Genomic DNA, 27,373 nt, shown 5'->3' on the forward strand with positions numbered 1-27,373 from the left:
ACCTACACAGTGCAGCCGACACACTAACGTGTCGCAACACACAGTTTGAAAAGCTCTGGTCTAAATACTGGAAGTATGATACTGTCCTAAAGGGGTGTGTGTGTGAAAATGTGGAGGCTGTAGAAAGAAGGGGAAATTGACCCGAAACAGGTACTTTAAACTTCCACCATGCCATACCAAAGGCTTCCTGACCTTTCAAAGATGGAGCAGTGAGGAACAGGTGTAGGAGAGAACATCAAAGTTCATGAGCTTCCTTAAAGTTGCAGTTCTTAAGACTCCAAACCATGGCATCCAAAAAGCTTACAGGCTCCCAACCCAAAGATATCCTTGGCATTTTATCCCAATGGGGCAACAACCGCTCATATCACTACACCCTAACACTCTCAGGAAGTCATCTTCATGGGTTTATCCCTTATACGACAACCTGTGGAAAAAATATATGCAGCTCACCAGTTGCCATGACAACAAGGTTGTCTCGTCTGTCTTGCAAAACCGAAGAGATCACTTTCCACTGGACCCTTGAAGTTAAGGAAAAACATGACACAAAAGGTTCAACTCTCATTTGAGTCTTATTCAGCAACTTAGCAGTCACTCTCTCATGTGCAACATAAAGGTAAAGGGACCATTAGGTCCAGTCGTAGCTGACTCTGGGGTTGCGGCGCTCATCTCGCTTTATTGGTCGAGGGAGCCGGTGTACTGCTTCCAGGTCATGTGGCCAGCATGACTAAGCCACTTCTGGCGAACCAGAGCAGCGCACGGAAACGCCGTTTACCTTCCCACCGGAGTGGTACCTACTTATCTACTTGCACTTTGGTGTGCTTTCGAACTGCTAGGTTGGCAGGAGCATGGACCGAGCAACGGGAGCTCACCCCGTCGTGGGGATTCGAACCGCCAACCTTCTGATCGGCAAGCCCTAGGCTCTGTGGTTTAACCCACAGTGCCACCTGCGTCCCCATGTGCAACATACAGGTTTCTTTTTACAGAAAGCTGAGTCTTCTATGCTCTATTGACTGAGCTATTTCAGCTAAGGAATTTGGAATAGAGCAGAGCTGCAGGAATTGTTCTCCTTGGTATCTCCCTTACTTTGCCTTCTATCACGAAAACATCCAGCCAGCCATGTCACCTTTGCAACAAGTCAATTCCTCATTGTCCCTGCCTACCTATGCATGCAGCTATTCCAGATGTCCACCTCCAAATGAGCCCATTGGTTCCTGTTCCACTGACCAAGCCACTATCATCTCATTTGCACCATGAGTGTGCCCTAGAAGACACCTAACACAACACTCCCCTGGCCCTGTGGGGGGATTGATAATTTGCCCACTGTTTTCAGGGAGCCCACTCCACCAGCACTGATCTCACCGTTGCAGAGCCCACCATATGTTCCAAGCAACACAGCTTAAAGACCACTGCACTCTGCATGCTGGTCGCAACCCATATGGTGAGCTCTATTCAGCAGTACAGCTGGGGCAAGGGACCTGTCCCAGGGATATATGTTTATGCAGTAAATACAAAGCACAGATCCCTTCCTATTGTTGTGTATAGGAAAGGAAAACAATAAAACTTACGGTTTAAAATTTGCATGTCCAAAATACATCTTTAGGCAAGCAATTTGTTTATCGTTGGGTCTAGGCAAGTAGGAATCTTTGAAAACACAGAAAACACAAGATTCAGAGCTAAAGAATGTACAAAATCTAGTGAAGTCATGAGAAGCAGTTCTTGTAGCTAGGTCTCCATTTTAACTTGTTATAGTGACTGGGGTCTAACTAACTATTGTAGGCATCCTCAGTGAGAATTCTGGTTTCCTCGCCACCCCTAAACAGCAGATTCCCCATGCTTTATTATAAATTGCTCTTGAAACTTGGAGGTTTGTCTAAGCTTCTCTTTGGAGAAATATAAGTTCCCTTTGAAGTGCAGAACTAGATAGGTGGTTCTTTGGATATATTTTAACAAACTTTTAAAGTGTTTTTTTTTATTAAAAAAAAAACTATTTACCCCAACTTTCCTCCTCTTCCTCAATGCCTTCATCTTCCTCATTATCATCTATAGTGAGTTCGTTTTGCCTCTTGGACTTATCCAGGGTCGAATCAGTGAAATCTTTATTCTGCTTGTCTATTTCTTCTAAGGACTGGAGAAGAGATTGGACAAGTTAAGACACTCTTAGATCAAAAGATGCAAATAAATCAGAGGTAGCTAAGATGCTGGAGTGAAGTTACATTTGATCGCACCTGTTTGGTTTGTTTTTTAATTTAGTTAATGAGCTCATAAACCCTATCAATAGAATGACTCTAGGCTGTAAAAATAATCTTCCATTACAAAGAAACTTGGCTGGTGGGAAAAGTTGCAAATAGTTCTATCACTTTATCTGCCCGTCAAGAAAAAGCTCCAGCTCCTTGATTTCTTCATATCAAGTTGCTGTTAAGGCACAGGAGAAGAGGCAGCATTTCATTTCGCTAAACTGCACCAGTATTTAAAAGTCTATTCTTGCTTGTCAAACATTTTCTCAATGGCTCCAGTCAAACATACTATACCAAATACAAACTTCTTCAGTAGAGGAAATACCTGGCAAAGCACATGACCAAGAGCTAGCACGCTCTCTCTCTCTCTATTTACAAAACCTCTCTCTCAATAACAACTTATTTATTCCAAAAAGCAACACATTTACAAAAACATGCTCGTACACGGAAAAAACAAACATCTGAAAGAAAAGTAAATTATTATTTTTAAACGTCAGCAGATATTATTATTTTGTAACAGACGCCGTGAGAAAATGGAAGAGGCTCAAGCCTCATCCCTGGGATTTCTAACTTTTCCCAGCCAAACTCAACACAATTATCTCTGTTATACCATGAATGGACAAGCAACCCAAATACATGATAGGGATGCTTAACAACCCATTCCAACCCTTGCTTCTTTATCGCAATATAACCAAGCTTCAGAGCATCTCTCTATGGTGGGTATTTAAATAAATAACTGAAAATTAAAATCTAACTAGCCAGAAAGAAACTAATTGGCTCAGGTAGGATCAGGAGAACCCCCTAGATACTCCGGGTAATTGATACTCAGCAAAACCGAGCCTTGACTGGGATCCCAATGATCCCAAGAATGCAAGGTGAGGCAGCCAGCAGCCAGAAAGTTAAAGCCCGGCAATGCAATTCCCACCCCATACACACACAAAAAAACTAATGTAGAAGAACCCTCTAGAAAAAAGACACAATTTTTATCCATCAAAAACAGGACCAGGGTGGGGTTGGACCTTTCCCTTATAGTTTTCCATGAATTTTACTGTCCATAAACAGTATTTTACTGTTCGTGTAAACCCTGAATTACCATAATCTCTCTGGGAGGGGGCAGCACGAGCAGCTGAGACCTTGTTGCATAAGTGGTTCCCCCATGCAGGGACCTTTGACACACAGCGCCGGTTCACCAAAACATGCTACGTTCTCACTTTCATTTAGGCAACCATAACTGCTTTTCTGTCTCTCTAATCAGAATGCCAATGCCTCCATGGGCCTTTATTAAAAGCAGCAAAAATGTGCACACAGTAAAATACTGTTCCCAGCCAGTGAGTTTTCCGGTTTGTAAGCGTTCACTGGAACCCAAAAGTCCGATGCGGCTTCCACGGCTTCCTGCAGCCAATCGGAAGCTGTACCTTGGTTTCTGAACGTTTCGGAAGTTGAACGGACTTCCGGAACGGATTCCGTTCGACTTCCGAGGTACCACTGTACTTATACCTGATATTTAACAGAAACATGATCAAATGCACTTTAAAAACTGATAAGTAGATTTTCAAACACCTACTTTAAGCATCTCCATTTCAAGTTCATCATCATCTTCAATGGTGCAAAGAGAATCCTCTTCATCCTCTAGATGGCTTGATTCCTAAAAGGAACGTTTCAAAGTGAGTGCAGTTTCTATTTTGCTGTTGCTTCTCTCTGTGAGCAAACATGACAGCGGCTGATGTTTGTGCCTTTCCCCCCATTGATAGGGCAACTGAGGTTGGGGGGGGGGCAAGGGGCATGTCCGTACCATTTTGTAGTTCTGTCTCTTTTTCTGTTCATTTAGATGTGACGGCCATTATGCCATCCCCCAAAGCAGCCACTTTGTGTTATGCCACGCCCCATAGTAGTCATGTGTGGCTCATGCTCACAGCACTTTCTCCCCAAAATGATGGAGACCCTTGTAACATGAGAAGGGTTATGCACAGCCTTATTATTGAGTTAGGAGAGGGGTTTAAAAGTCCGATATTTTGTCACAGGAGAAAACAGGGGTTTCTCAGATTTCGAGAAGCAAGCGGACCCCCGCCCACCTCTCATACAATACTGCTTCAGTTGTTGCAGCCCTACTGAAATCTGGGAGAAATATCTGGTTGTTAATAGATTAAACATTACAGTGGAACCTCGATGGTCGAACGTAATCTGTTCTGGAATAATAATAATAATAATAATAATAATAATAATAATAATAATAATTTATTATTTATACCCCACCCATCTGGCTGAGTTTCCCCAGCCACTCTGGGTGGCTCCCAATCAAGTGTTAAATACAGCGTTAAATATTAACAACTTTCCTAAACAGGGCTGCCTTCAGATGTCTTTTAAATATAGGATAGCTGCTTATTTCTTTCACATCTGAAGGGAGGGCGTTCCACAGGGCGGGCGCCACTACCAAGAAGGCCCTCTGCCTGGTTCCCTGTAACCTCACTTCTCGCAATGAGGGAACCGCCAGAAGGCCCTCGGTGCTGGACCTCAGTGTCCGGGCTGAACGATGGGGGTGGAGACGCTCCTTCAGGTATACAGGACCAAGGCCGTTTAGGGCTTTAAACGTCAGCACCAACACTTTGAATTGGAACCCTTTCTGGAAGACCGTTCGACAACCGAGGCGCAATTGCGGTTGGCAAAATCCATTGAAAAATGGGAGAAATGCAGCTCGGAAGGCATTCGACTTCCAAAAATCGTTGAGAAACAGAAGCATTCCCTTCCGGGCTGTCAACGTTCGGGTTCTGAATTGTTTGGCTTCTGAAGCGTTCGACAACCAAGGTTCCACTGTGCTACTTTTCTTAGACCCTTATCCAGATAGACTCACCTTAGACATACAAGCCATTTCACTTAGCAGCTCCTCCTCAGCCTGACGCTCCAACATTTGAAGTTCATATTCAGTTATATCTAGCGACATTAAGCATTCTCCCACCACAGCTTTAGGTCCACTGTCTGAAGCATCATCTGCGTGTTTTTTCTTATTAATTTCCGATTCACCTTCCATTAGGGCTTCCTTTTGGACTAGTTTGTGACCCACACGATCGACTGACTCAGACGTGACCTTGGAAGTCAAGTCTGATATTTCAGTTTTTTCTTTATTACCGCAGATCATTTCTGAATCTGTAGTATCTCCCAGCTCCATCTGGATGGTAGGCTCAACAAGCAGCTCTCTTCTGAAAGCCTTGAAGTTTTCTGACATGGCAGCCAAAATTTCTGCAGCTCTATTAAAGAATGTCAAAAAAGCAGAGCAAGCTTCAAAATGGGCTTGATGGATTTATCCAAAGAGGGTTAAAGCAAACTTGGATGTATTCTTGGTCTGATCTAAATGCACTCCCCTTTCTTAGTAGGATCCAGAAAACCATACATACAATCCAGTTATCTATTGCCCATATTTTAGCCCTTATTCAAAAGCACTTTTCAATTAAAAAACAAAGGTTATTCAATTACATTTAAAAAATAGATCTTAAAAGACACAGTTAAATCCAAGAAGGAAAAGGGATCATTAAAAATAATCAACAAGCTAAAGGAGAATGGAAATTTAGCTCAGACTAGGTCAGACAAAATTAAGATGTTTTCACAGTTCAGAAGAGGCGGGAGTACAACTCTTATAATCTGGGTACCACAATTTAAAAAAACTTGTCCTGCAATCCAGGCAAGCACACCTTAAAAGGCAACTACACATGAAATATTTCTTGATGCGCTATAAAATACATTCAGGGGGTCTCCGGACATTCTTAAAAAGATTTTTTAAGGAGTAAACGGAAATGCAGTAAGAAATAAGGCCCAAAAAGCTACGGTGCAAGTACAGACGTCCTGGTGCAAGTACAGTGGTGCCTCGCAAGACGAAAAGAATCCGTTCTGTGATTCTCTTCGTCTAGCGGTTTTTTCGTCTTGCGAAGCAAGCCCATTGACGGATTAGCGCTATTAGTGGCTTTTAGCGGCTTATCTGCTGATCGGATCAGCTGATAAGCGGCTTAGAAAAAGGGGGGGGGGAAGGGAAAAAACCAGCAGGAACTCACAAGACATTGTCGTCTTGCGAAGCAAGCCCATAGGAAATTCGTTTTGCAAAGCACCTCCAAAACGGAAAACTCTTTCGTCTAGCGAGTTTTCCGTCTTGCGAGGCATTCGTCTTACGGGGCACCACTGTAAAGAAGGCCTGTCTTTGGTTTTGTCTTATCAAGCCTACTTAACTTATATGATTTCATAAACATACAAATAGTGCACTCACTGAATTAGATCATTAATGTTCTGAGAAAGAACACAATACCATTAATTTGTACCAATAAAGCAAACAACACCTAACCTTTGAACGTTTGTAGATTGTCCAAAAGTGCCAGGAAGATTATTTGCTAAATCCACCATCTCCTCTAATAAAGATGCGAATTCCTTCTTCATTTCACTTGCCAATAGGGCCCCATCTGTTTGTTTTTAGGGGAGGGAAGGTCAATGTGAACATTATTTTTACCAAGCACTATGTGCTCTTTTCCAGTTACCTGGCTTTGAAACAACAACAACAAAGTAAAATTCATTGTTTTAATAGCTATTTACTTCTCTTAAAATGTCAGGCCTGCTCGCAAAATAAGGGATATTGCAATGATTACTTTTAAATGGGCTTCCACTGGGCTTTTTCAGAGAGGCAAAGAATTCTCCTAACATGTTTCATATGCATGCTTAAATCTTTCTGGTCATTCTTAAATCACCATATCCTTGCTATGAAATGAGTCTACCACCTAAATCCTAATTATTAATAAATAATAATAATAATAATGAAGTGTTAACCTTTATGTTGAGTTACTACAATGTTGCCTACATGTAGCCGTTTCCAAAGAATGCACAGAAACTGCAACTCATCCAACATGCAGTTGTGGGTCCATTACTTGCCAGTCTGTTTCATGGACCCAATTCAATGTGTTGGTGCCTTGCAATTTTTTTCATTAAAGATGGAAGATGAAGGCGAAGTACAGTGGTACCTCGGGTTAAGTACTTAATTCGTTCCGGAGGTCTGTTCTTAACCTGAAACTGTTCTTAACCTGAAGCACCACTTTAGCTAATGGGGCCTCCTTATGCTGCTGCGCCACCAGAGCACGATTTCTGTTCTCATCCTGAAGCAAAGTTCTTAACCCGAGGTACTATATCTGGGTTAGCGGAGTCTGTAACCTGAAGCGTATGTAACCCAAGGTGCTTCAGGTTAAGAACAGTTTCAGGTTAAGAACGGACCTCTGGAATGAATTAAGTTCTTAACCCGAGGTACCACTGTATACTTTGTTTTAGAAACAAGCTCTGCTGATTTCAGCAGTGCATTCCCCGGTAAGTACACAAGTTTGCAACCGAATTATCATATATATATTTACTTATTTAAATATTTGCAAACTGCACTTACCAGAATATATAACAATGTGGTGTGCAACATACGGACATAAAAATAGGATAACAACCAAAAGAACATCAGTGATGTATCAGTAAAAACCAATTGGTTCACACACACACACACACACACACACACACACACACACATATTTAAGAGGGATTTTAACAGGTGGCACAACATGTTTTATAGCAGGCACATCCAACTCCCAAGAGAATGCGATCTACTCCCCCTTTTGGAGGGAGACCCAAAGTTGTTGAGTTGCTGACCTTTGGGGGGGGCGAAGGCAAAGTTGTTTACCTTTTTTTAGGGGGGTAAGCAAAGCATGTTTAGCTTTATATTGGGGGGGGGGAGACATCGCTCACCTAAAACAACAATGCAGCAGTAACAACTGCTTTTGTTTTCTAACTCGTTGGCAAAACACCCATTTGACACAACAGAGGAAAAGAGCGACGGCGGCCAGGGACTTTCACTCCATTGCTTATCACTACCACCGATTGACCACGATCATCCGGGGATCGACCAGTCAATCACAGTCGACAGGTTGGACATCCCAGTTTTAAAGCATGAATTGGAAAAGCCCTCTCTGCTAGCTAGGGATGATGGGACTTGTAGTCCAACAGCAGCTGGGGATCCAAGTTTGAAACAGTAATTCATTGTTTAGTGCAATGTGGACAATCCAAGCGTCCTTCCAGGTTAGCAAATGAGGAGGTGCTTAGAAGCTTTCACTTCTGCTTCTAGTTAACCAAAGCTAGTCAACTAGAGCAGCTACGGTAGTTGGAAACAGTCACTCGCTCGGAGCTATCCCTGCTGCTGCAAACTCTCATCAGCGTCGCCTCATTATCTGTGGATCCACGTGGCAGAGGAACCAAATAAAAGCACTGAAATTAACCAGTAAAGCTATAAATGGCCTGAATTTGCGGTATCTGAAGGAAACGTGTGTAGAATGCATCCATGTACAGGGTCATAGTGTACCCCCTAGTCTTCCAATTGTATAGAAAAATGCAATGCCTTTTAAAAGACTCCCCCGTCCCCCATGCTTTTTGTAAAATACAGTCATTGGAAAGTCATGCTAGCAATCTTTCCAATCTAAAAGGGACACCTTTTGAGGTGTGCAAGGTATTACTATGTATACCAAACAGTTTGCGGTTTCATTCAAGTATATGACCACACCCACTCTATTTTCCCACAGCTCTGATAATACACACAGTATGAACTCGCAGTATGTTTCCGTGCACAATTCAAAGTGTTGGGGCTGACCTTTAAAGCCCTAAACAGCCTTGGTCCAGTATATCTGAAGGAGCGTTTCCACCCCCATCGTTCTACCCGGACACTGAGGTCCAGCACTGAGGGCCTTCTGGCGGTTCCCTCATTGCAAGAAGCCCAGGGAACCAGGCAGAGGGTGGCACCCACCCTGTGGAACGCCCTCCCACCAGATGTCAAAGAGAACAACAACTACCAGACTTTTAGAAGACATCTGAAGGCAGCCCTCTTTAGGGAAGCTTTTAGTGTTTGATGTATTGCAGTATTTTAATATTTTTTTGGAAGCCGCCCAGAGTGGCTGGGGAAGCCCAGCCAGATGGGCGGGGTATAAATAATAAATTATTATTATTATTAACTGTGTCTATCACGTTGCCCAATGCATTTTAGGAAAAGAGGAAAGACAACAGAAGTTGAAAGTGGGGATGGGTAGAACCTCATTATGGTTTACGTTGAAGCTCACCTTTTTCTACACTAATTTGCATCTGCTTAGAAGTACTCATATTCACCAGTTTTTCGTAAATGAGAAGGCTAGCCTGCAACATAAGAGCAAAGAGAACTTTTTAATGCAAAAGGTAATGCTTAACATTTTTTCTCAGTCCATATAATTTAAAACTACCTATCTCTCTCAAAAAATTTTTTGTTTTTATTAGCATCTTAACAGTGAACATTCTTTTGACACTGTGCTCAACTATTTTATATTTTTTTTAAAAAAGTCTGTTCCAACTCATGACAAGAATTTTCAAGGATGCATACCATTTAAAATAACAATAATGAACAATTTTAAAAATTATAAAACAACAGGGAAACAGCTTAATACAGTTTGAATAAAAAGTGGGACTAGGTGGGAATTCTCAGCGGACAGCAAAAAGGTAACTAGTCATTAAAAGCCCATGGAAATAAGGTCTTGGCCTGGCAGTTAGAATTCATTAGTCTAAGCATTAGGCAAGGAGCCCTGGGGAGATCATTTCAAAGTCAAGGCACCCCCCATGGAGAAAACCCCTTCCACAGATGCCACCTGCCTGATCTCTGACAACAGGGATAGTGAGAGAATGATGCCCTTAACTGGCAGGCAGCTTCATGCAAAATTAACGATGTGTGGTTAATGCAGAATTCTATGAAGTTAATTATGACCAGAAGCTTCCAGATTGGATCAGAAGCCATTTCTGTTTCCTTTTGGCAGCCCAGTCCTATGTAGCTGGGATGTCCTCCAAGAAATACTCTCTCTCTCTACCTTCTGAGTGGCTTAACACTTCTTTTAATCAGAGAATTGAGGGAGCCTGTAACATTGGCCAAAACCACTGATTCTCACCTGTATCAGTTGCTTCTACTTTTTAAAAGCAAAATGTTACGGTGCCAACAAATATCAAGGAACAACACTCAGCCCCATATCCCCCATGTGACTTTGCAATCCTGGGATATGGTTTATAGAAGTCAGAGGATGCTGCTCTCTACATAAGATCACTTCAGCACTACCAAGGGAAAGTGTCTTTGGTAGGATCAAACAGGAAACTATGCCTGGCAGTAGAGTTCTGGGTTAATTCACGGGACGCTGAGAAAGTAAGAGGGTAGGGGCTGTGTACTCAGACACAAGGCTCGTCCACATCTTGGCATATTAAGCCGATCATCATAACCAGGCCATAGTAAGCTTGCAAATTGCATACTGCCAGACGTCACCTAGAAAAATATAAGCTTCTTAGTACATACATAAGCATCGGTGGCAGCATACAGCTTTTGCTCTTCTGTAAGGGGAAACTGCTTCCAGTTACCACAACGGACCGATTTGTCTTTCAAAAGCTGTTTGTGGAACAGATGCTTCAGAAGGTTGTTCAGGCTCCAGATCTCTTTACATTTGAGCTAAACAAAATAAGTTGCAAACATTAAGCGCGAGCTGTTTTTGAAGCTACATCAGATAATAAGCGCACAGTGATATATTTCAGATAGAGATGGAATAAATCTAAATCGCAGCTTTAAAATGTGTTCGGAGAACACGCTAAATTTTAAAACAGAGGTTAAGGGGAGCAATAGGCTGTGAAAGAATTTCATGATACGAAACCTTAAATCAGCTACCTTTAACATGAGCCATGCTGCAATTAAGTGTGTGTATGGGAAATCCATCCAGAAGACAAAATGTTTATCAAAGAGTTAGTGATTCTAACATGGTTATCCTTCCTGCCTCTGTTCCTTCCCCCTCCCTCGCAGCTGTTAAGTTTTTGATGGTGTGAGAAGAGTTTTTGATGTCCTCCCTTGCAGCTGTTAAGCTTTTGATGGTGTGAGAACAGTTTTTGATGTCCTAATCAGTGGTGAGGAGGTGAAGCCCCACATACGCCTTAATCAGTCTGGGAGGATAGCGCTGGGAACCTTCTGTGATGTTGGAAATTGTTGTGGGAAAGTGGGGCATTGAGAGGAGATGGCTATCTATAACATCGGATGGCTTGGGCAGAGTTTTTCAGAAGTTTGTGCACGGAGTGACTGGCTGCAGGGCCGTGCAAACTGAGGCTACCTGGGGGAGTCACTTCGCCACATCTTGAGGGCTTCCAAGTTGCAGATAGAAGTGCATGCTTGGTATGTATATATTGCTCGTTTTTTAGGAATAAAACCTTCTTCTCACTCGTGTTTTGTATTGCTTCTGAATCTCTTTTAAAAGAACCACCTTGCATTTGGCAAGACAGTGTGCCACAATGAATAGATGTATTCTGGAGGCGGTTGGAGGATGGATGGTGGCTAATGGATTAAGGTTGAATCCTGACAAGACAGAAGTACTGTTTTTGGGGGACAGGGGGCAGGCAGTTGTGGAGGACTCCCTGGTCCTGAATGGGGTAACTGTGCCCCTGAAGGACCAGGTGCACAGCCTGGGAGTCATTTTGGACTCACAGCTGTCCATGGAGGCACAGGTCAATTCTGTATCCAGGGCAGCTGTCTACCAACTCCACCTGGTACGCAGGCTGAGACCCTACCTGCCCCCAGAGTGGTGCATGCTCTGGTTATCTCCCGCTTGGACTACTGCAATGCGCTCTACCTTTGAAGGTGACCCAGAAACTACAACTAATCCAGAATGCGGCAGCTAGACTGGTGACTGGGGGCGGCTGCCGAGAACACATAACACTGGTCTTGAAAGACCTATATTGGCTCCCAGTATGTTTCCGAGCACAATTCAAAGTGTTGGTGTTGACCTTGAAAGCCATAAATGGCCTCGGCCCAGTATACCTGAAGGAGCATCTCCACCCACATTGTTCTGCCCGGACACAGAGATCCAGCGCTGAGGGCCTTCTGGCGGTTCCCTCATTGCGAGAAGCAAAGCTACAGGGAACCAAGCAGAGGGCCTTCTCGGTAGTGGCGCCCGCCCTGTGGAACGCCCTCAGATGTCAAAGAGATAAACAACTACCTGACATTCAGAAGACATCTTAAGGAAGCCCTGTTCAGGGAAGTTTTTAATGTATGACATATTAGTGTATTTTTGGTCTTTGTGGAAGCCGCCCAGAGTGGCTGGGGAAACCCAGCCAGATGGGCGGGGTACAAATAATAAATTCTTATTATTATTATATCCGCTGAGTAAGAGTAAAGTTCTGTATCATTAGCTGAAAATATTCATCGCATAAGGCTTGGTGTGCCATAACTCAGTGACAGAGCCTCTGCCTTGCATGAAGACGGCCCAATCCCTGGCATCCCCAGGTAGGGCCGGGAGAGATCCCTGCTGGAAGCCCTGGAGAACTACTGACGGTCAGTGTAGACAATACTAAGCTAAATGGGCCATTGGTCTGACTCAGTATAAGGCAGCTTCCTATGTTCCTGTGTTTTGTGTCATTGGAGCAGGGAGTTCCAGAAACCCAACACATTACATGAGAATTCAGTGAACCCTGGCCAAACAATACTCAAGTGACAAGCAAGAAGGCTCACCCCAGATTTGTGGAAAGTGAAATTTCTAGCTACTGAGACGGTCCATTCTCAGTCTCTCTAAATTCCTATAGATTCATAGTCTGGGAAATGAATTCTTTGCACTAGGCTGATCTGAGGCCAGCAACCATAGTAGTTCCTCAATATTATTTATATTTTAAAAATCACAAAGTTTCATATAATGCAGAATGAAAATACAGTCCAATAAGCAAAAGCGAAGGAGAAGAAAGTATTTGGCACAATATGAACATTGATCCTAAAAGGATCTCATTATGGGATATCCATTTTCATTTTACCATGTTTTACATTTAAAATTTAAGATATCACTAGCTACAGGAGATTCATCCAGCAATGTTAGTCTAAATACACAGCATAGGGTTTCTCACCTACATAGCTGATCTTCTATAACTTCTCTGTTGAGTACCCACTCTAATAACAAAGAGTGAGTTATTATTACCTTTTCATTAGCAAGGTCACCCAGGTCCACAAGGCTCTCCAACTTGATTTCAAAATCACGCATCAGCTTCCATTTATCCCCTTCGATACCAACCCCAACTTTTTTAATAGTGTTACTTTCAAGCAATTTTTTTAGTGCCAAAGGAAAGTCTGAAAAGATCAAGTATGCACATTTTTAAAATAACCACTTAAGGAATGTATATCCTATCTATTTAATGTAACCTTAGGCTTTTCACAATGCTTTTTTTTTAAAAAAAAGAAAGAAGTAAATTATATGTTATTCTGGTCTCTATCACAGATGCACCACCTCAGCTATACATTAAATTACCTACCCACCAAAAAAAAGATATTTTCAACTAGAAGTGCTGAATAGACAACAGAATATTTCATTACATTTTTTTTACCCCACCCTTCCTTCCAAGAGAATTCTGATCATATTCACCAGCTGATCTAGAGATACAGCTCACAAATTCAAAAGAACACAGGTTCAGCCCAGAAAGATAGGAGACATGAATATTAGCTACAGAGTTGAAGTACTGTGTATGCATTGATACATAATGGATAGCACTGAATCTGAAGCACTGAGCTTTGGTTCACAGGCTCAGTGGGAGCAAAAGAAACGAGCGTGAAGAAACCAGTGTCACCTCCCCAAACAACCTGACTTAAGTGAGGAGAAGAAACACCAGCAGCTGAGGAATTGGTGTCCCCAAAAATCCCTTGCTAGGAACAGAAAGCTACAGCCAAAACAATTTCTTTCCGGTTCAGGAACAGCCACACAGGCTTTGGTCCCATGAGCACCCCGCATTTAAAGCACTACGATACCACTTTATACATTCATGGCGTCACCCAAAGAAACATGGGAAATATAGTTTGTCAAGAGTGCAGGGAGGAGTTAAAAAGGTAAAGGGACCCCTGACTGTTAGGTCCAGTCGTGGATGACTCTGGGGTTCTGGCGCTCATCTCGCTTTAGTGGCCAAGGGATCTGGCGTACAGCTTCCGGGTCATGTGGCCAGCATGACCAAGCCGCCTCTGGCGAACCAAAGCAGCACACAGAAACACCATTTACCTTCCCGCCAGAGTGGTACCTATTTATCTACTTGCACTTTGGCGTGCTTTCGAACTGCTAGGTTGGCAGGAGCAGGGATCGAGCAACGGGAGCTCACCCCGTCATGGGGATTCGAACTGCCGACCTTCTAATCGGCAAGTCCTAGCCTCTGTGGTTTAACCCACAGCGCCACCCGCGTCCCTCAAAGAGGAGTTAGAATACCCATATTGCCCTCAGAGAGCTACAATTCCCAGAGGTCCCTGGGAAGAAGGATTAATTTTTAAAGCACTCTCAACAAGTAGCTGCTATAATATTCTTTTTCTGCCCCCACTTTGGACCTGGAAGGCCCTGGAAACGAAGAAAAGCAGTAGCAGGAAATTTGAGCATGTCTTTCCCTACACAGCAGAAAAATACTGAATGCCCGTTCCCAGATATTGCTTCTTTTGGATCTGGGAAAGAAAAGTAGTGGAACTGTACAGGCAGAGATATGTTGTGACATGATAAATTCCAACTGTACTTCCTTCTGCACTAAGAATCCTACTCTCTCCTCCCTCAACAGAATGAAGCAATTTAAATTGTTGTGCTAAACTGACACCTCTGAACTTTCCAGTTTACACATCAATAAAAACAATATTTTGCCTGAAAAGAAATCTGATCAGATTTGCTACAAGAGAAAAGATTATCACACTAGGTATCATGGAGATCAGGATCCCTTCAGGTAGATATCACACTTGACATAGTGAGAACTTCCCTCCCTCCAGAACTGCAAAATACTCAGCATGAATCTGTACTATACATATGCAGTAGAACCGCATGGTACAGTTCTATAGAGTTATATATTTGACCGGTATTCCACTGTGGGAAGGATTACAGAACCTCCCTGAACACTGAAATCCACCAAGATGGTTCTCACATTGCATAAGTTAAGCAAGTCCAGCTTTTCTTGGTTACAGAGTTTGGACTGCCAGGGTACAAAACGTCCTACTATTATGAGAGCAGGCCTTCTGCTGCTTTACAAAATACCGTATTTTTTGCTCTATAAGACACACTTTTTCCCTCCTAAAAAGTAAGGGGAAATGTGTGTGAGTCTTATGGAGCAAATGCAGGCTGCGCAGCTATCCCAGAAGCCAGAACAGCAAGAGGAATCGTTGCACAGCGAAAGCAGCGATCCCTCTTGCTGTTCTGGCTTCTGGGATTCAAAATATTTTTTTTCTTGTTTTCCTCCTCCAGAAACTAGGTGCGTCTTATGGTCTGGTGCGTCTTATAGAGCAAAAAAAATGCGGTAGATTGTGTTCAACAAAGCAAACAAACTGAGCTACAGCTTAGATGAAAGGACAACTTAACAAGTACAATTTGTTGAGAGATTAACTACACAGTACTGACTTGACATAGAAGAGATGTGAAACAAATAGCACTTTTGTTCAGATCCGCAGAGTTGGACTAAAGCGACTTTGCCCTCCTTCCCTTTAGTGTAGCATGGCGGCCATTCAATGTCAAATCCTAATGCAGCTCCATAGGATAAGGTTGTACTAGAAGATAAAAGGTATTAACAGGATTAGTACAGTGCAATCCTGTGCAGGATTATTCAGAAGCAAGCCTTTCTAAACCTAGAGGGCATAGATTTGCACAGGTAATATTTGTTAGTGTCTTTTCTTCCTTCAAGAAATACTGCATGACTATTTTATCAGTTCTGTGCCAGACCTAGTACTTGCAAGGATCCTTAGTACTAACTTGACATGAAAGACTGTATAAATCTTTGCAAGGGGGGGGTGTCCTTCATTTTTTTAATGGATTGATTCATTGTGTGTGTGTATGTGTGTGTGTGTGTGTGTGTGAGAGAGAGAGAGAGAGAGAGAGAGAGAGAGAGAGAGAAATATTGAGGACATCATACCTCTTTCAATTAATGGCCCTTATTCCTAGATTTTGGAGGTGGCTCCCACATTTGGATCAGATTTGTCTATAACAGCCTAATGAACATAATTTTTTTTTTCAGCTTACAAAAATGAGATGCCATAGGGTTAGCAGTTTAAATTAAACTTTCAGTCACTTACACAATATCCTCTGAGAGTAAGGAACAATCGTTTGCATTATAGCTGTAAACAACGGAACCATGGAATTCTAAGAAGGGAAGGTTGTCTTCCAGGGCACTCCGGTGGACTGGATTATTCTGGTTCATAAAAATGCAAAAGAGAGCTTGTTGTAAAGGATGTTTAAGAAATGGTTTTCAGATCAATCATACTGGCACAGGTCACAGTGCGCTTGCCCTCTTGTCCAGGTTACAAAAGCATCACAACAATTTCTGTTGATAGGTAATTAGAGAAGTTAATGCATCCAATGCATACCAAGAAAACGCTTTGACCCACACATATATAAAACATATACATCTTCCAACACAGAGATTATTTGCTATGTCACCACATGCCATGTCATCAACTCAATCTCCACTACTCAACCTGCAAACCTTAAGGAGAGTCACTGATGACTGTTCCTTTGGAATACTTTTCAGGTCATGCAATCACAACACCCAGTCCTCATGAGCAATGGTATCAAGCTAACATCAACACTATACCTGAAGGAGCGTCTCCACCCCCATCGTTCTGCCTGGACGCTGAGGTCCAGCGCCGAGGGCCTTCTGGCGGTTCCCTCATTGCGAGAAGCAAAGCTACAGGGAACCAGGCAGAGGGCCTTCTCGGTAATGGCGCCCGCCCTGTGGAACGCCCTCCCATCAGATGTCAAAGCGATAAATAACTACCTGACATTTAGAAGACATCTTAAGGCAGCCCTGTTCAGGGAAGTTTTTAATCTGTGATATTTTACTGTATTTTTGGTTTCTATGGAAGCCGCCCAGAGTGGCTGGGGAAACCCAGCCAGATTGGCGGGGTACAAATAATAAATTATTATTATTATTATTATTATTATTATTATTATTATTATTATTATTTGGGACATAATAAATATAAGAAATGCAGCAGTTTTACATTTTTTCGTGCAACGGAAAAATTCTATGTGATTTGCTAATTAGAAACTGCACACAGAAGTACAATCAGTGCTGCATTTCAGAGTCTGCCACTTTTTACTGTTTTTTTCCTTCTTGTTCTCTTGTGTGAATCAAGCATATTCCCATTCCTTACCTTTTTGTCCCCTTTGGCCTGTTCAGTCATCCACTGAGGTAGTTTATTTGATGAAGAATCCATATTCTTATCAAATTTGTTTGGATTTGTATGTTAACTGGAATAAAAGAAAAAACAAGTATACAACTTGGCTCAGTCTAATCTGAAATGCTTTGTGTGGCATAAGTCAATCCATTCCAATCAGTTATTTGGGGGGAAATCAGAATATAAGTTTTCCACATAAGTAAATATAACCAGTAGTGATGTATGGAAGTGAGAGCTGGACCATAAAGAAGGCTGGTCACCAAAGAATTGATGCTTTTGAATTATGGTGCTGGAGGAGACTCTTGAGAGTCCCATGGACTGCAAGAAGATCAAACCTATCCATTCTGAAGGAAATCAGCCCTGAGTGCTCACTGGAAGGACAGATCCTGAAGCTGAGGCTCCAATACTTTGGCCACCTCATGAGAAGAGAAGACTCCCTGGAAAAGACCCTGATGTTGGGAAAGATGGAGGGCACAAGGAGATGACAAGGAGATGACAAAGGATGAGATGGTTGGATAGTGTTCTCGAAGCTACCAGCATGATTTTGACTAAACTGCGGGAGGCAGTGGAAGACAGGAGTGCCTGGCGTGCTCTGGTCCATGGGGTCACGAAGAGTCGGACATGACTAAATGACTAAACAACAACAACAAATAATATAAAGAAAATATATTGCTTAACCGTAAAATATTCAAAGGAGGAACTGTTAAATTGCAATCATAATCCCATTTATGTGGGAATAAGCCCCATTAAATTTAATAACACTTACTCCTAAGTAGACACGGTTAGGTTACAATAATAATATTATAATAATTTATAATTTATACCCTGCTATCTGGCTGAGTTTCCCCAGCTACTCTGGGCGGCTCCCAATCAAGTGTTAAAAACAATACAGCATTAAATATTAAAAACTTCCCTAAACAGGGTTGCCTTCAGATGTCTTTTAAGAGAAGATAGCTGCTTATTTCCTTCACATCTGAAGGGAGGGCGTTCCACAGGTTTCCATAGGTAAAAAGGTCTTATTCCACAGAAAGTGTGTTTAGGAATATTTGTAATGTTACAGCCTAATACAGTCAGAAGACAGCCCTGTTTAGGGAAGCTTTTAATGTTTGCTTAATTACTGTATTTTAGTATTTTGTTGAAAGCCGCCCAAAGTGGCTGGGGAAGCCCAGCCAAATGGGGGGGTATAAATAATAAATTTATTATTATTATTATTATTATTATTAAATATTATACACGTTTCCCCAGGAGTAAGCCCTCCTCCCGTTTTATAAAATATAACTTGCTGCCAGGTAAGTGCATAGGTGTACAGCCTAACAACATTGCAAACTGAAGTAACTATGCGAGTATGGAACCAGTGCAGAGGGCCCAGAAGTTACACAATCAATTTCTGCGTGTACATACAACCTTCTTCAACCCAGTCACAGACATTGCCAGTCTGAATAAGGCTCGGCACTGGAAAACTCACCTGACCTAAGCCTTCCCTGGGATCCTCACCCCTCATCCTAGCAACCTTTCCCGCCAGACCCGCTAAATAGCCGTCAAAAGCCGCCGACGCTACTGTCGCAACCGAATGACGTCGTTTACCGCGCCTCTCCAGCCCATCCCTTCGCCCTCCCTCCCTTTTCCGCAGCTGTCAACTCTAGAAGGTGAAATGAGGTGAGACGCATGCGCGTAGCGCTTTCCGCGCCCGCCGGCCTCTGGCGCCCGCGCGGCATTCTGGGGCTTGTAGTTTGCGGTTCTGTGAGGGGAGGCGGGAGAGGAGACCGGTAGGCTTTGGCGACGGGAAACGAACCCCCGGGCCCCTCGCCCCGCTCGTCGCCCTGCTCCTTCAGTCCACTGGCGCGGAGAGCGGGCTCCGTCCCGGCTTCCCGGCGGAGGAAACGGACCTGAGGCGGCGGCGGGAGGCGAGCCGGGCGGGCGGTAGGACCTGCCCGGCCGGGGATGCTCCTCTCCGGCTCCCTGCGGGCGGCAGCGCGGGGAAGGCGAGCGCTGCGGGGGCCAGCGGCGGCTGACTGGCTAGCTGGCGAGCGAGGAAGGAAGGAAGGAAGGAAGGAGGCGAGGAGCGGCTGACGAGATGGAGTAAGTATCCCCTCGCCCGGCTCCCTCCTCGCCCGCCTCGCCTGCGTGTCATGGCGGCGGGTGATCCTTCCCTCCCCATCCCCCCCCCCACAGCACGGAGAGCGCCGTGTCTGTCGGCCTGAGGAGACGAGGGGGTGTCCGTGGGAACAGTCACCTGCTGTGTCAGGTGGAGGGGTGGGGGTTGCTCCCGAAGGTAGAAAAAGCGGGGTTGGCTTTGACCCTGGGAGGCTGTTGCCGAGGGCGGCGGGGGGGGGGAGAGACAGCCGAGCAGTTAGAAAGGCTTGTGGTGGCGGGAAGGCCCGTAATCGGGAAGGGTGGCAATATTTATTTATTTTTTGCAGGCCTTTATTCCAGGGGTTTCCCCTTCCCCTTATCCTGCATCCCCAACAAAGGGCATGCTACCTTCTGCCTTGAACGGCGGCGGCGGCAGCAGCAGCACATGCAGAAATTTCAGAAGAGGGGCGCTGGTATAGGGTTACCTTTTCTTTCATTCTTTGCTGGCCCTGATCCTGTATCCTAGAATCATAGAGAGCTGGAAGGGACGACGAGGATCATCCTAGTCCCGCCATCCTGCGATGCAGGAATATTTTGCCCAACGTGGGGCTCGAACCCACCACCCTGAAACTCTTGACCCTGAGATTCAGAGCCTCGTGCTGTGCCAGCTGAGCTATCCCAGTCCTGACATGCTGAAATTCAGCATATGAAGGCTTTTCTATCATATATTATTATTATTAATAATAATACCTGTCCCATCTGGCTGGGTTTCCCCCAGCCACTCTGGACGGCTTACAAAACATGTAAAAAACATAGTGAAATGTCAAACATTAAAAACTTCCCAATACAGGGCTGCTATCAGATGTCTTCTAAATAATAGTCCTTTCGCCAGGAAAAGCTGGCGAAAGTTTCTATATGTCGGGAAGCTATTTAAGGCACAAGCAGGGCCAGGGAAGGTGGGCAGGGGGATGGCGACCCTACATCACCGCTTTTCTCTTTTAAGATTTATGCTCTCTCTTTAACATTATTAATAACCTTCAGAAATTTTGCATGTGAAGCTTTTACCACAATGTATCCCTGTCAGGAAAGGCTCCAAATCCCTCCCTGCCCCTTGTAACATCCATAGCTATTATGGGTTGAACGGGCTCTGTTTCTCTCTCCCTAGCTCCCCACAGTACTGTGGGTTGGAATAAAAGGCAAGAGGCGTGTTACAGGAGCAACTTTCTAGTGAAATTAATTATGTACAGAGAGGCTATTGCCGGGAAAGCAGAATAGGCATGCTGGATGTCTATGGTGTTATGCATCTTTGTCATATATTTGTTGTTTTCAGTTGATTGGTAAAGATGGAGAGAGGCAGAGGAGGAGGAGGAGGAAGGAGTGTGGGGGGCTCTGGCCTACACAGGAGCATTTACTCCCAGTCCCAGCAGCAGTATCATTATCCTGCCTCCTCTTCTCAGGCGGGCTGCATGGAGATCCAGGAGCTGGCCTCCAAAAGAGTGGACATCCAAAAAAAGAGGTTTTATTTGGATGTGAAACAGAGTTCCCGAGGCCGCTTTCTGAAGATAGCAGAAGTCTGGATAGGAAGAGGCAGGCAGGACAATATCAGGAAAAGCAAGCTGACTCTCTCCTTGTCAGTAGCTTCTGAGCTAAAGGATTGTCTGGGAGATTTCATAGAGCACTATGCCCATTTGGGCCTAAAAGGCAGCCAGAGTCATCGGAATGATCACGGTAATGGCAAAGAGCAAGATTCAAGAAGACGGCAACACCATCACCCACCATCACCTCCAGCATCAGTTGGCTCAGAAGAGCATCTTCACAGCGTCTTAAAAACTGAGTATATTGAAAGAGACAATAGGAAGTATTACCTAGACCTGAAGGAGAACCAACGTGGACGTTTCTTACGGATTAGACAAACCTTGATTAGAGGACCAGGCATGATAGGATATTTTGGTCACAGTTTGGGACAGGAACAAACTATTGTCCTTCCAGCACAGGGGATGATTGAGTTCAGGGATGCTTTGGTCCAGCTCATTGAAGAGTATGGTGAAGGAGACATAGAAGAAAGGAGGAGCGGAGGTGATGAGCCTCCTGAACTCCCAGAAGGGACCTCCTTCAGGGTAGACAACAAAAGGTTCTACTTTGATGTGGGGTCCAACAGGTACGGTATTTTTTTGAAGGTAAGTGAAGTGAGGCCTCCCTACCGTAACACCATCACTGTCCCATTCAAAGCATGGACAAGATTTGGGGAAAACTTTATCAAGTATGAAGAGGAGATGAGGAGAATTTACAATGGCCATAAAGAGAAAAGAATGGATACAAGAGGGGACAGTGGTGAAGAACAAGAGGGTCTTGATTAGAATGTATTTCAACTGGCCAAGAAACAAAATAGAAAATTGGCTACAGATACTGATACGTTGTTGGAAGAAGATGCCTTTCTTTTTGTAAGTTCTTCCCTGTTGTTAGATAACACCAATATATAAAATATTACAAGGGTTTGGTTGTCATATTAAATTATACCCAGTAATATCTCTGTGATTTCTATCAGAATAGTTGAGAATAGTTAACCACCCAATGATTCTGAAAATTCCAATAATTTCATGGTCTTCAAAGACTACTTGTGTATAATAGCGCTAAATCTCTTATTACGACCTTTAAAATAATCTGTACCAGGTTTGTGTTGCAGTGTAACATGATACAGTACAAGTAAGGCAGATCGAATTAATGTCTTCTAATACTAACCATAGAGCATTTATGACCAAAACTGATCTTTAAATTTTAAATACTTGTATTGGGAAAGGTATCTTTGAATAACTATCTGCTGGTCACTTTATGGTAAAAATCTTGGAAGCGTGGGGGAGGGGGGATCAAACCTCTATAGTGTATTGGCCAGTAATTTCATGGTTACCCAATTTTATGATAACCTATTAATTTTAAGTGTCCCAACAATATAAATCCATGTTTGATTGAGAGTAATGTTTATCATGAATCATCCATTTGTATGGACTGCTTACATCAAGTGAGGAGAGTTTTATTTAAATAATGTTGCAACATTTCAAAAGCTATTTTTGTATTTGTGGTGTTAAGGGGCTCCAGCAAGTTGCTGTGATGTGGGAATTTAGTAGGTGGTTACAGTTGGAATTAAAATTCAAAATAAGGAGGTTAAATATGTGATGTGGAAAAGTAGTAGAATAATGTTGTTTTTATCTTTATACTTTATGAAAATGCTTTGAGAGATTTTGGTGCATCACTTAACTGGTACAAAACAGATCTCTGATTTCACACTGATGCAGTTGAAGCATTCAATAACAGCTATCAGCACTTCCCTTAAATCTTACATTTCAAATCTATATTATTATTGCAGGCCACAATCTGCACTTCTTCTTTTGTTAAATCGTTAACCCATGATCCTCCAGCTTAATGCTGTAGAGTTACATCTTGATCTGTAGAGGGATATCTAGAGACAAGAGTTCCAATCATGAGAAGATTTTTTTAAAAATACCAAGATGATGAATGGAGAATTCTGTGTTGATTATTGATAAAGAAAAGAAAAAAGTGAACTTGCACCAAAATCACCAAAGGAACTTTAGAAATGTGTGTTACAGTTGTGACAGAGAAGGGGGGAAAGATGTATGGACTTTAATTTCACTGTTTTAGGTGAGTTTCCCAATATATAAAAAGTGGACCTATTCAGTGTTTGGTCTAGTTTCAGAAATAACAATTAATGAGTAATGTCAAACCTAAAACTAAGATTTCCAATTTGGTTATTTTAATTAGTAGTGGCCTACTGGGCCATGATATCATTGAAATGTTATACATTCATCTTAGTATAAAAGTATACTAAGAGATGTTCTGGGGGGTGGAAATTAGACATCTGAATGAAAGAGTTCTATGTACTGTTTGTGATGTTTTAAAATTATAGTGAGTTGTCTAAGCCTAAATTACCATATTGCTGATTTGGTGCTGCACGTCCCAATGCCTATAGTAATGGTAGTATTATTGGATTCCAAAATACAGGATCCATGAATGTAGAAACTCCTGATGCTCACATTCTCACAACTCTCGTCTCACTATGAGGAACTTTCCCTTCCCCCTCAGTACGCAACATGTTTAATTCTTATATCAGTCAATACGTTTTTATTGGAATTTTACGGGAACTTTATCCTATCCTGTTAAATATGGTTCACTGAAATATCCTGCATTCTTCATATAAACTTTTAATTGATAAAAGTATACAAATTGTCTAACTGGTTGTCAAAAAAAGGCATTTCCCCTGTTTTAAAAAAGGAAATAGCTGTGAAGTGGTATCTTTACGCTTCAGTCAGAATTTATATTTGTTTATACACTGGCATGTGCAATTTTGCATCATTGTATCTAAATCCTGTTTTCTGGATTTTGCCATGGATTCTGTACTCAACCCCACTCCAAATTTCTCTTTCCCCATTTTCATCTGTTTACAGGGGCAGGTTGTTGTCTTCTTCAGATCAACTATGCCCTTAATTAAATGCAGTGCTTTTTTTCTTGGGGAACACAGGGGGACTCATAACCCTAAACATTTTGTGAATCTTTGTACTTTCGTCTATTTACTGTATTTATTTCCCCCAATTTAAACTATAAAATGGTGATTTTCTTGAGTCAGAATGAGAGTACCCCTAAACATTTTTTAAGGAAAAAAAGCACTGATGAAATGCACATGTGAGCATCTGAGACTGACTACACATGAGCTGTAAAGTGGCCATCTACTATATACAGTATACAGTGATTTTGGCTTATCCATTGGAAGCAACTGCTTCTTTCATATTGTCATATCCAAGGGTTATATAGTCAATTTACAAAGCTCGGAGCTTAAATGGTAATTTGGGAAATAGATTCTTTTTACACCTGGCAGTACACCCCCATCTTTGGAGAGTGGCAATAACATGTAGTGTTTGCAGAAGGGTCTGTTATAATGTAAAGAACTATTCTTTGCACCCCAAAAATGCCATGTCCCTTAAACTTGAGAAAAACACAAGCTTATTTGCACTAAAAAGCGTGGCCAAAAACAAATCTAGGAGGGCCGGGTGGATAAAATCAATTTGTACCTCTTGAATTATCTGTTCTCATGAGAGAATTTTACAGTAAAGCCCTGACCTCTCTTTTAAAACTATGGTCCAGACAGAAAGTCTGTCAGTTTTGTGATTTTGATAATAATGCACTTTATATTTTATAAATAATAGAAGCACATTTCTGCTACAGGTCTGGTACAGTGTGTTTCAATATTATACTCTAAATCAGTATAAAAATGGCTTTCTGCATATATGTCTGTCAGTGATCTATTTTATGGATTAGATCAAATTACACTGGCATGATTGAGTAGAACAGGCACCACTTTGAAATTAATTTCAAAATATTAGTGGCCTGTTTTTTTTCAGAAATATTGAGTACATTTCTCACTGGATTTGAATAATCAATATTTCTGAAACTCAGATACTTCAATAGATTTTAAAGTAACTTATTACTGCAGCTGCTGCAGATGTGGGTTAAATAACTTTGTCCTATCTGTAGTTTTGCAGTGTTGTCACATAATTCCTCTTCCTTCCATCAAGAGTCCTTTTTGGGGACTAAATGTTATGTGGTTTACACCAGGTTGGTAGTAGGTGACGTGTGCTGGCTATATCTCATATAATGTAGCCTCTCTTTTGCTGAAGTACAAACCTAGAAAGTTGTTATCACAAAACAGTTGTACAAGTGAGTTCCGCAGGACAGTTAAAATGGCTGTACTTTGTACCAATTCTGTGAAAATCTATAGCACATTACACTAACTGAAAAGCAAGTAAGTTTGATGAAAAAAGATGCAGAAAAACCATTCTTATTCCTATACTTAAAAGAGTGGGATAAAAGATATCTAATGTGTCAAAACCAGACAGATTTAAAAACTAGAAATGAAGATGGAGATACTATTTCATAGTGACATCATATGTGTATCTCAATATTAAAACTTATTTTTTCTTAAGAATCTGCTGTTCTAAGGACCAGTTTCTCTCTGCCCATTTCTCTCACACATGAGTAGTGTTACTGTTGTAGTAGCTTAAAAGTATCGGGTAAATAGACTACGGTAATTCTCCAATCGTGTTCCAAGGAAATTTTCTTAACATTTTCAATTTAGTTAAATTTGCAATTAATATGTTATGGGCAGTGTTATTTTTCTAGAAAAAAATGGTGCCGGAACTCACCATGAACGCTTCCCTTGTTCTCATAATGGCAATGAAGCCCACCTAAGAGGTGCCAGAACTGAGTTCCGGCTGAAAAAAAGCCCTGTTTAAGGGGACCATATCGTTAAAATATGAGAATCACATGCTTTGTGTTTGCACACAAATTATAGCACATTCCATCTTCCATTCATCAGCAGCACGCCCTTCCACGTCAAAACGAACAAAGTCTCTTCTTTAACATTGCTAAACCTAGGTTTAGATTTCTGTGAACAGGCTGATGATAGTCGCACCTTACCCATCCTTATCTAGATGCCAGCCCAAACTCACAAGAGGAAAAGTAACATATATGTTCCGATAATAAACCAACAAGGCTAGGTTATTTTGGACATAACAAAACCTTTTCTCCCCGAGCAAACACAACAACATGAATCACTCTTGACTATATCTGTGGAATACTTGTTTACAGCACATTTCCCCACATAAGTGTTTACCCCAGAGCAGTTTGTAAGCTCTTGCATAAAGGGGAAAAAGGACAGTGTGAATCGGTTCTAAGATTTAGGGTGGTACCCAGTGTTGCACAAGCAGAATTTCCCCTATCCTCCCTATTGCACCCCCTCAGGTCCCACTTCAGATCTGCTCCAAAGCCTCTCCCAACCCTTGGAAGCGGATTTGGTGAATATCTGGGGGTCTGCCAGGTATGAGAGAAAAGGAAATTCTGTTCAGCTAGCGGTCAGACACAATTGGAATATCACCCTTAATATATCTAATAAGATATTTGCAGTGATTACCATATGCATGTTGGCTGATATCCAATGTTAATCAAACTCAAAGTAAACCTATTGATTTCAGTTGGTCTGGTCTCAGAATGATGGTTGAGTATCACCCATTATTATATATTAAGCCTTTGACCCTGAAATCTCTATCTGAATTTCTGAATTTAAAAATAGGATCTAAAATTCAACTTTTGTACAAACAGAATTTTCAGGCAAATGTTTAGCTCACCAAACTGTTTAATTTATGAGTTACCCCATATTTTCAAAAGAAAACATTTTTTTAAAAAAACACAGGGAGGCAGGCCTCTCAGTAGAGTTGAAAGAAAAATAGCAGCAAAAATGCTTCTTAAAATATAAGATGAGGTTGTAAAGTGCAGAGTGAAGGTGTAATATTGGGTGCTATAGTGTAGCCTTCCTCAACCTGATGCCCTCCAGGTGTTTTTAGGCTACAGTTTCTGTCATCCTTGACCACTGGCATAGCTGCTTAGAACTGATGGGAGCTGTAGAGCGAAGCTTTAGGGAGGAATACCATAGTGTTTCATGTAATAGTTGAACTGCAAGTCTCAAAATAGTGCTGATATTTAAGAACGATCCAAAATACTATATCCGTATGGGGCAACATCAGTGATAAACACCCATTTGCACAATGGAAAGCTGCTCATGCAGTAGGACTTTTGGTTTTTCTTCTCCCCTCTCCATCCACAGCCTGCCCCCTAAATCTGTTCCAGAGGATCCTTCAACCATATGGAACAAGTTTTAGGGGCACACAGAGGGGCTAATGGAGGAAGAGGGGGGGGGAACCCACTGCATGAGTGGATGCCTGTTCTCACCCATGATATTTTATTTGGATGCAGATTGGTAGGAGCTTTTAACATTATATGCTTGTTAGTGAACTTTTGTGCATTTTTA

The 27,373-nt window shown here is 42.2% G+C and overlaps 2 protein-coding genes across 3 annotated transcripts in view; one reads left to right on the top strand and one right to left on the bottom strand.

Moving 5' to 3' along the window:
• Nucleotides 1–19,021, bottom strand: part of WRN (WRN RecQ like helicase) — a 62,404-nt gene extending 43,383 nt beyond the window's left edge. The window contains exons 1-13 of the mRNA XM_083481656.1: nt 18,896–19,021; nt 17,407–17,503; nt 16,327–16,442; nt 15,659–15,804; nt 13,232–13,380; nt 10,588–10,737; nt 9,344–9,416; nt 6,559–6,673; nt 5,083–5,476; nt 3,799–3,879; nt 1,993–2,125; nt 1,566–1,641; nt 451–518 (exon numbers count right to left, since the gene is read on the bottom strand). Coding sequence (XP_083337782.1) covers nt 451–518; nt 1,566–1,641; nt 1,993–2,125; nt 3,799–3,879; nt 5,083–5,476; nt 6,559–6,673; nt 9,344–9,416; nt 10,588–10,737; nt 13,232–13,380; nt 15,659–15,804; nt 16,327–16,442; nt 17,407–17,469 — 1,564 coding nt within the window. The 5' untranslated portion in view covers nt 17,470–17,503; nt 18,896–19,021. The remainder of the gene's footprint in view (nt 1–450; nt 519–1,565; nt 1,642–1,992; nt 2,126–3,798; nt 3,880–5,082; nt 5,477–6,558; nt 6,674–9,343; nt 9,417–10,587; nt 10,738–13,231; nt 13,381–15,658; nt 15,805–16,326; nt 16,443–17,406; nt 17,504–18,895) is intronic.
• A 119-nt stretch (nt 19,022–19,140) lies between these two features.
• Nucleotides 19,141–26,737, top strand: PURG (purine rich element binding protein G). 2 transcript variants are annotated; one of them, XM_083481949.1, is made up of 2 exons: nt 19,141–19,509; nt 20,834–26,737. In XM_083481949.1, exon 2 carries the CDS (start codon nt 20,847–20,849, stop codon nt 21,858–21,860), a length of 1,014 nt encoding a protein of 337 aa, XP_083338075.1. In that variant the 5' UTR covers nt 19,141–19,509; nt 20,834–20,846; the 3' UTR covers nt 21,861–26,737. The 2 variants fall into 2 exon arrangements, with proteins under 2 accessions (XP_083338075.1, XP_083338076.1); XM_083481950.1 differs by having other exon boundaries at nt 19,143–19,509; nt 20,961–26,737.
• Nucleotides 26,738–27,373: the final 636 nt, after the last annotated feature.

Source organism: Podarcis liolepis (genome assembly GCF_965112155.1).
Source record: "Podarcis liolepis genome assembly, chromosome: 17".
NCBI classification, from domain to species: Eukaryota; Metazoa; Chordata; class Lepidosauria; order Squamata; family Lacertidae; genus Podarcis; species Podarcis liolepis.

Bases quoted from the DNA above. Each gene is read 5' to 3' on its own strand.
- PURG (XM_083481949.1), top strand. From the start codon at position 20,847: ATGGAGAGAGGCAGAGGAGGAGGAGGAGGAAGGAGTGTGGGGGGCTCT.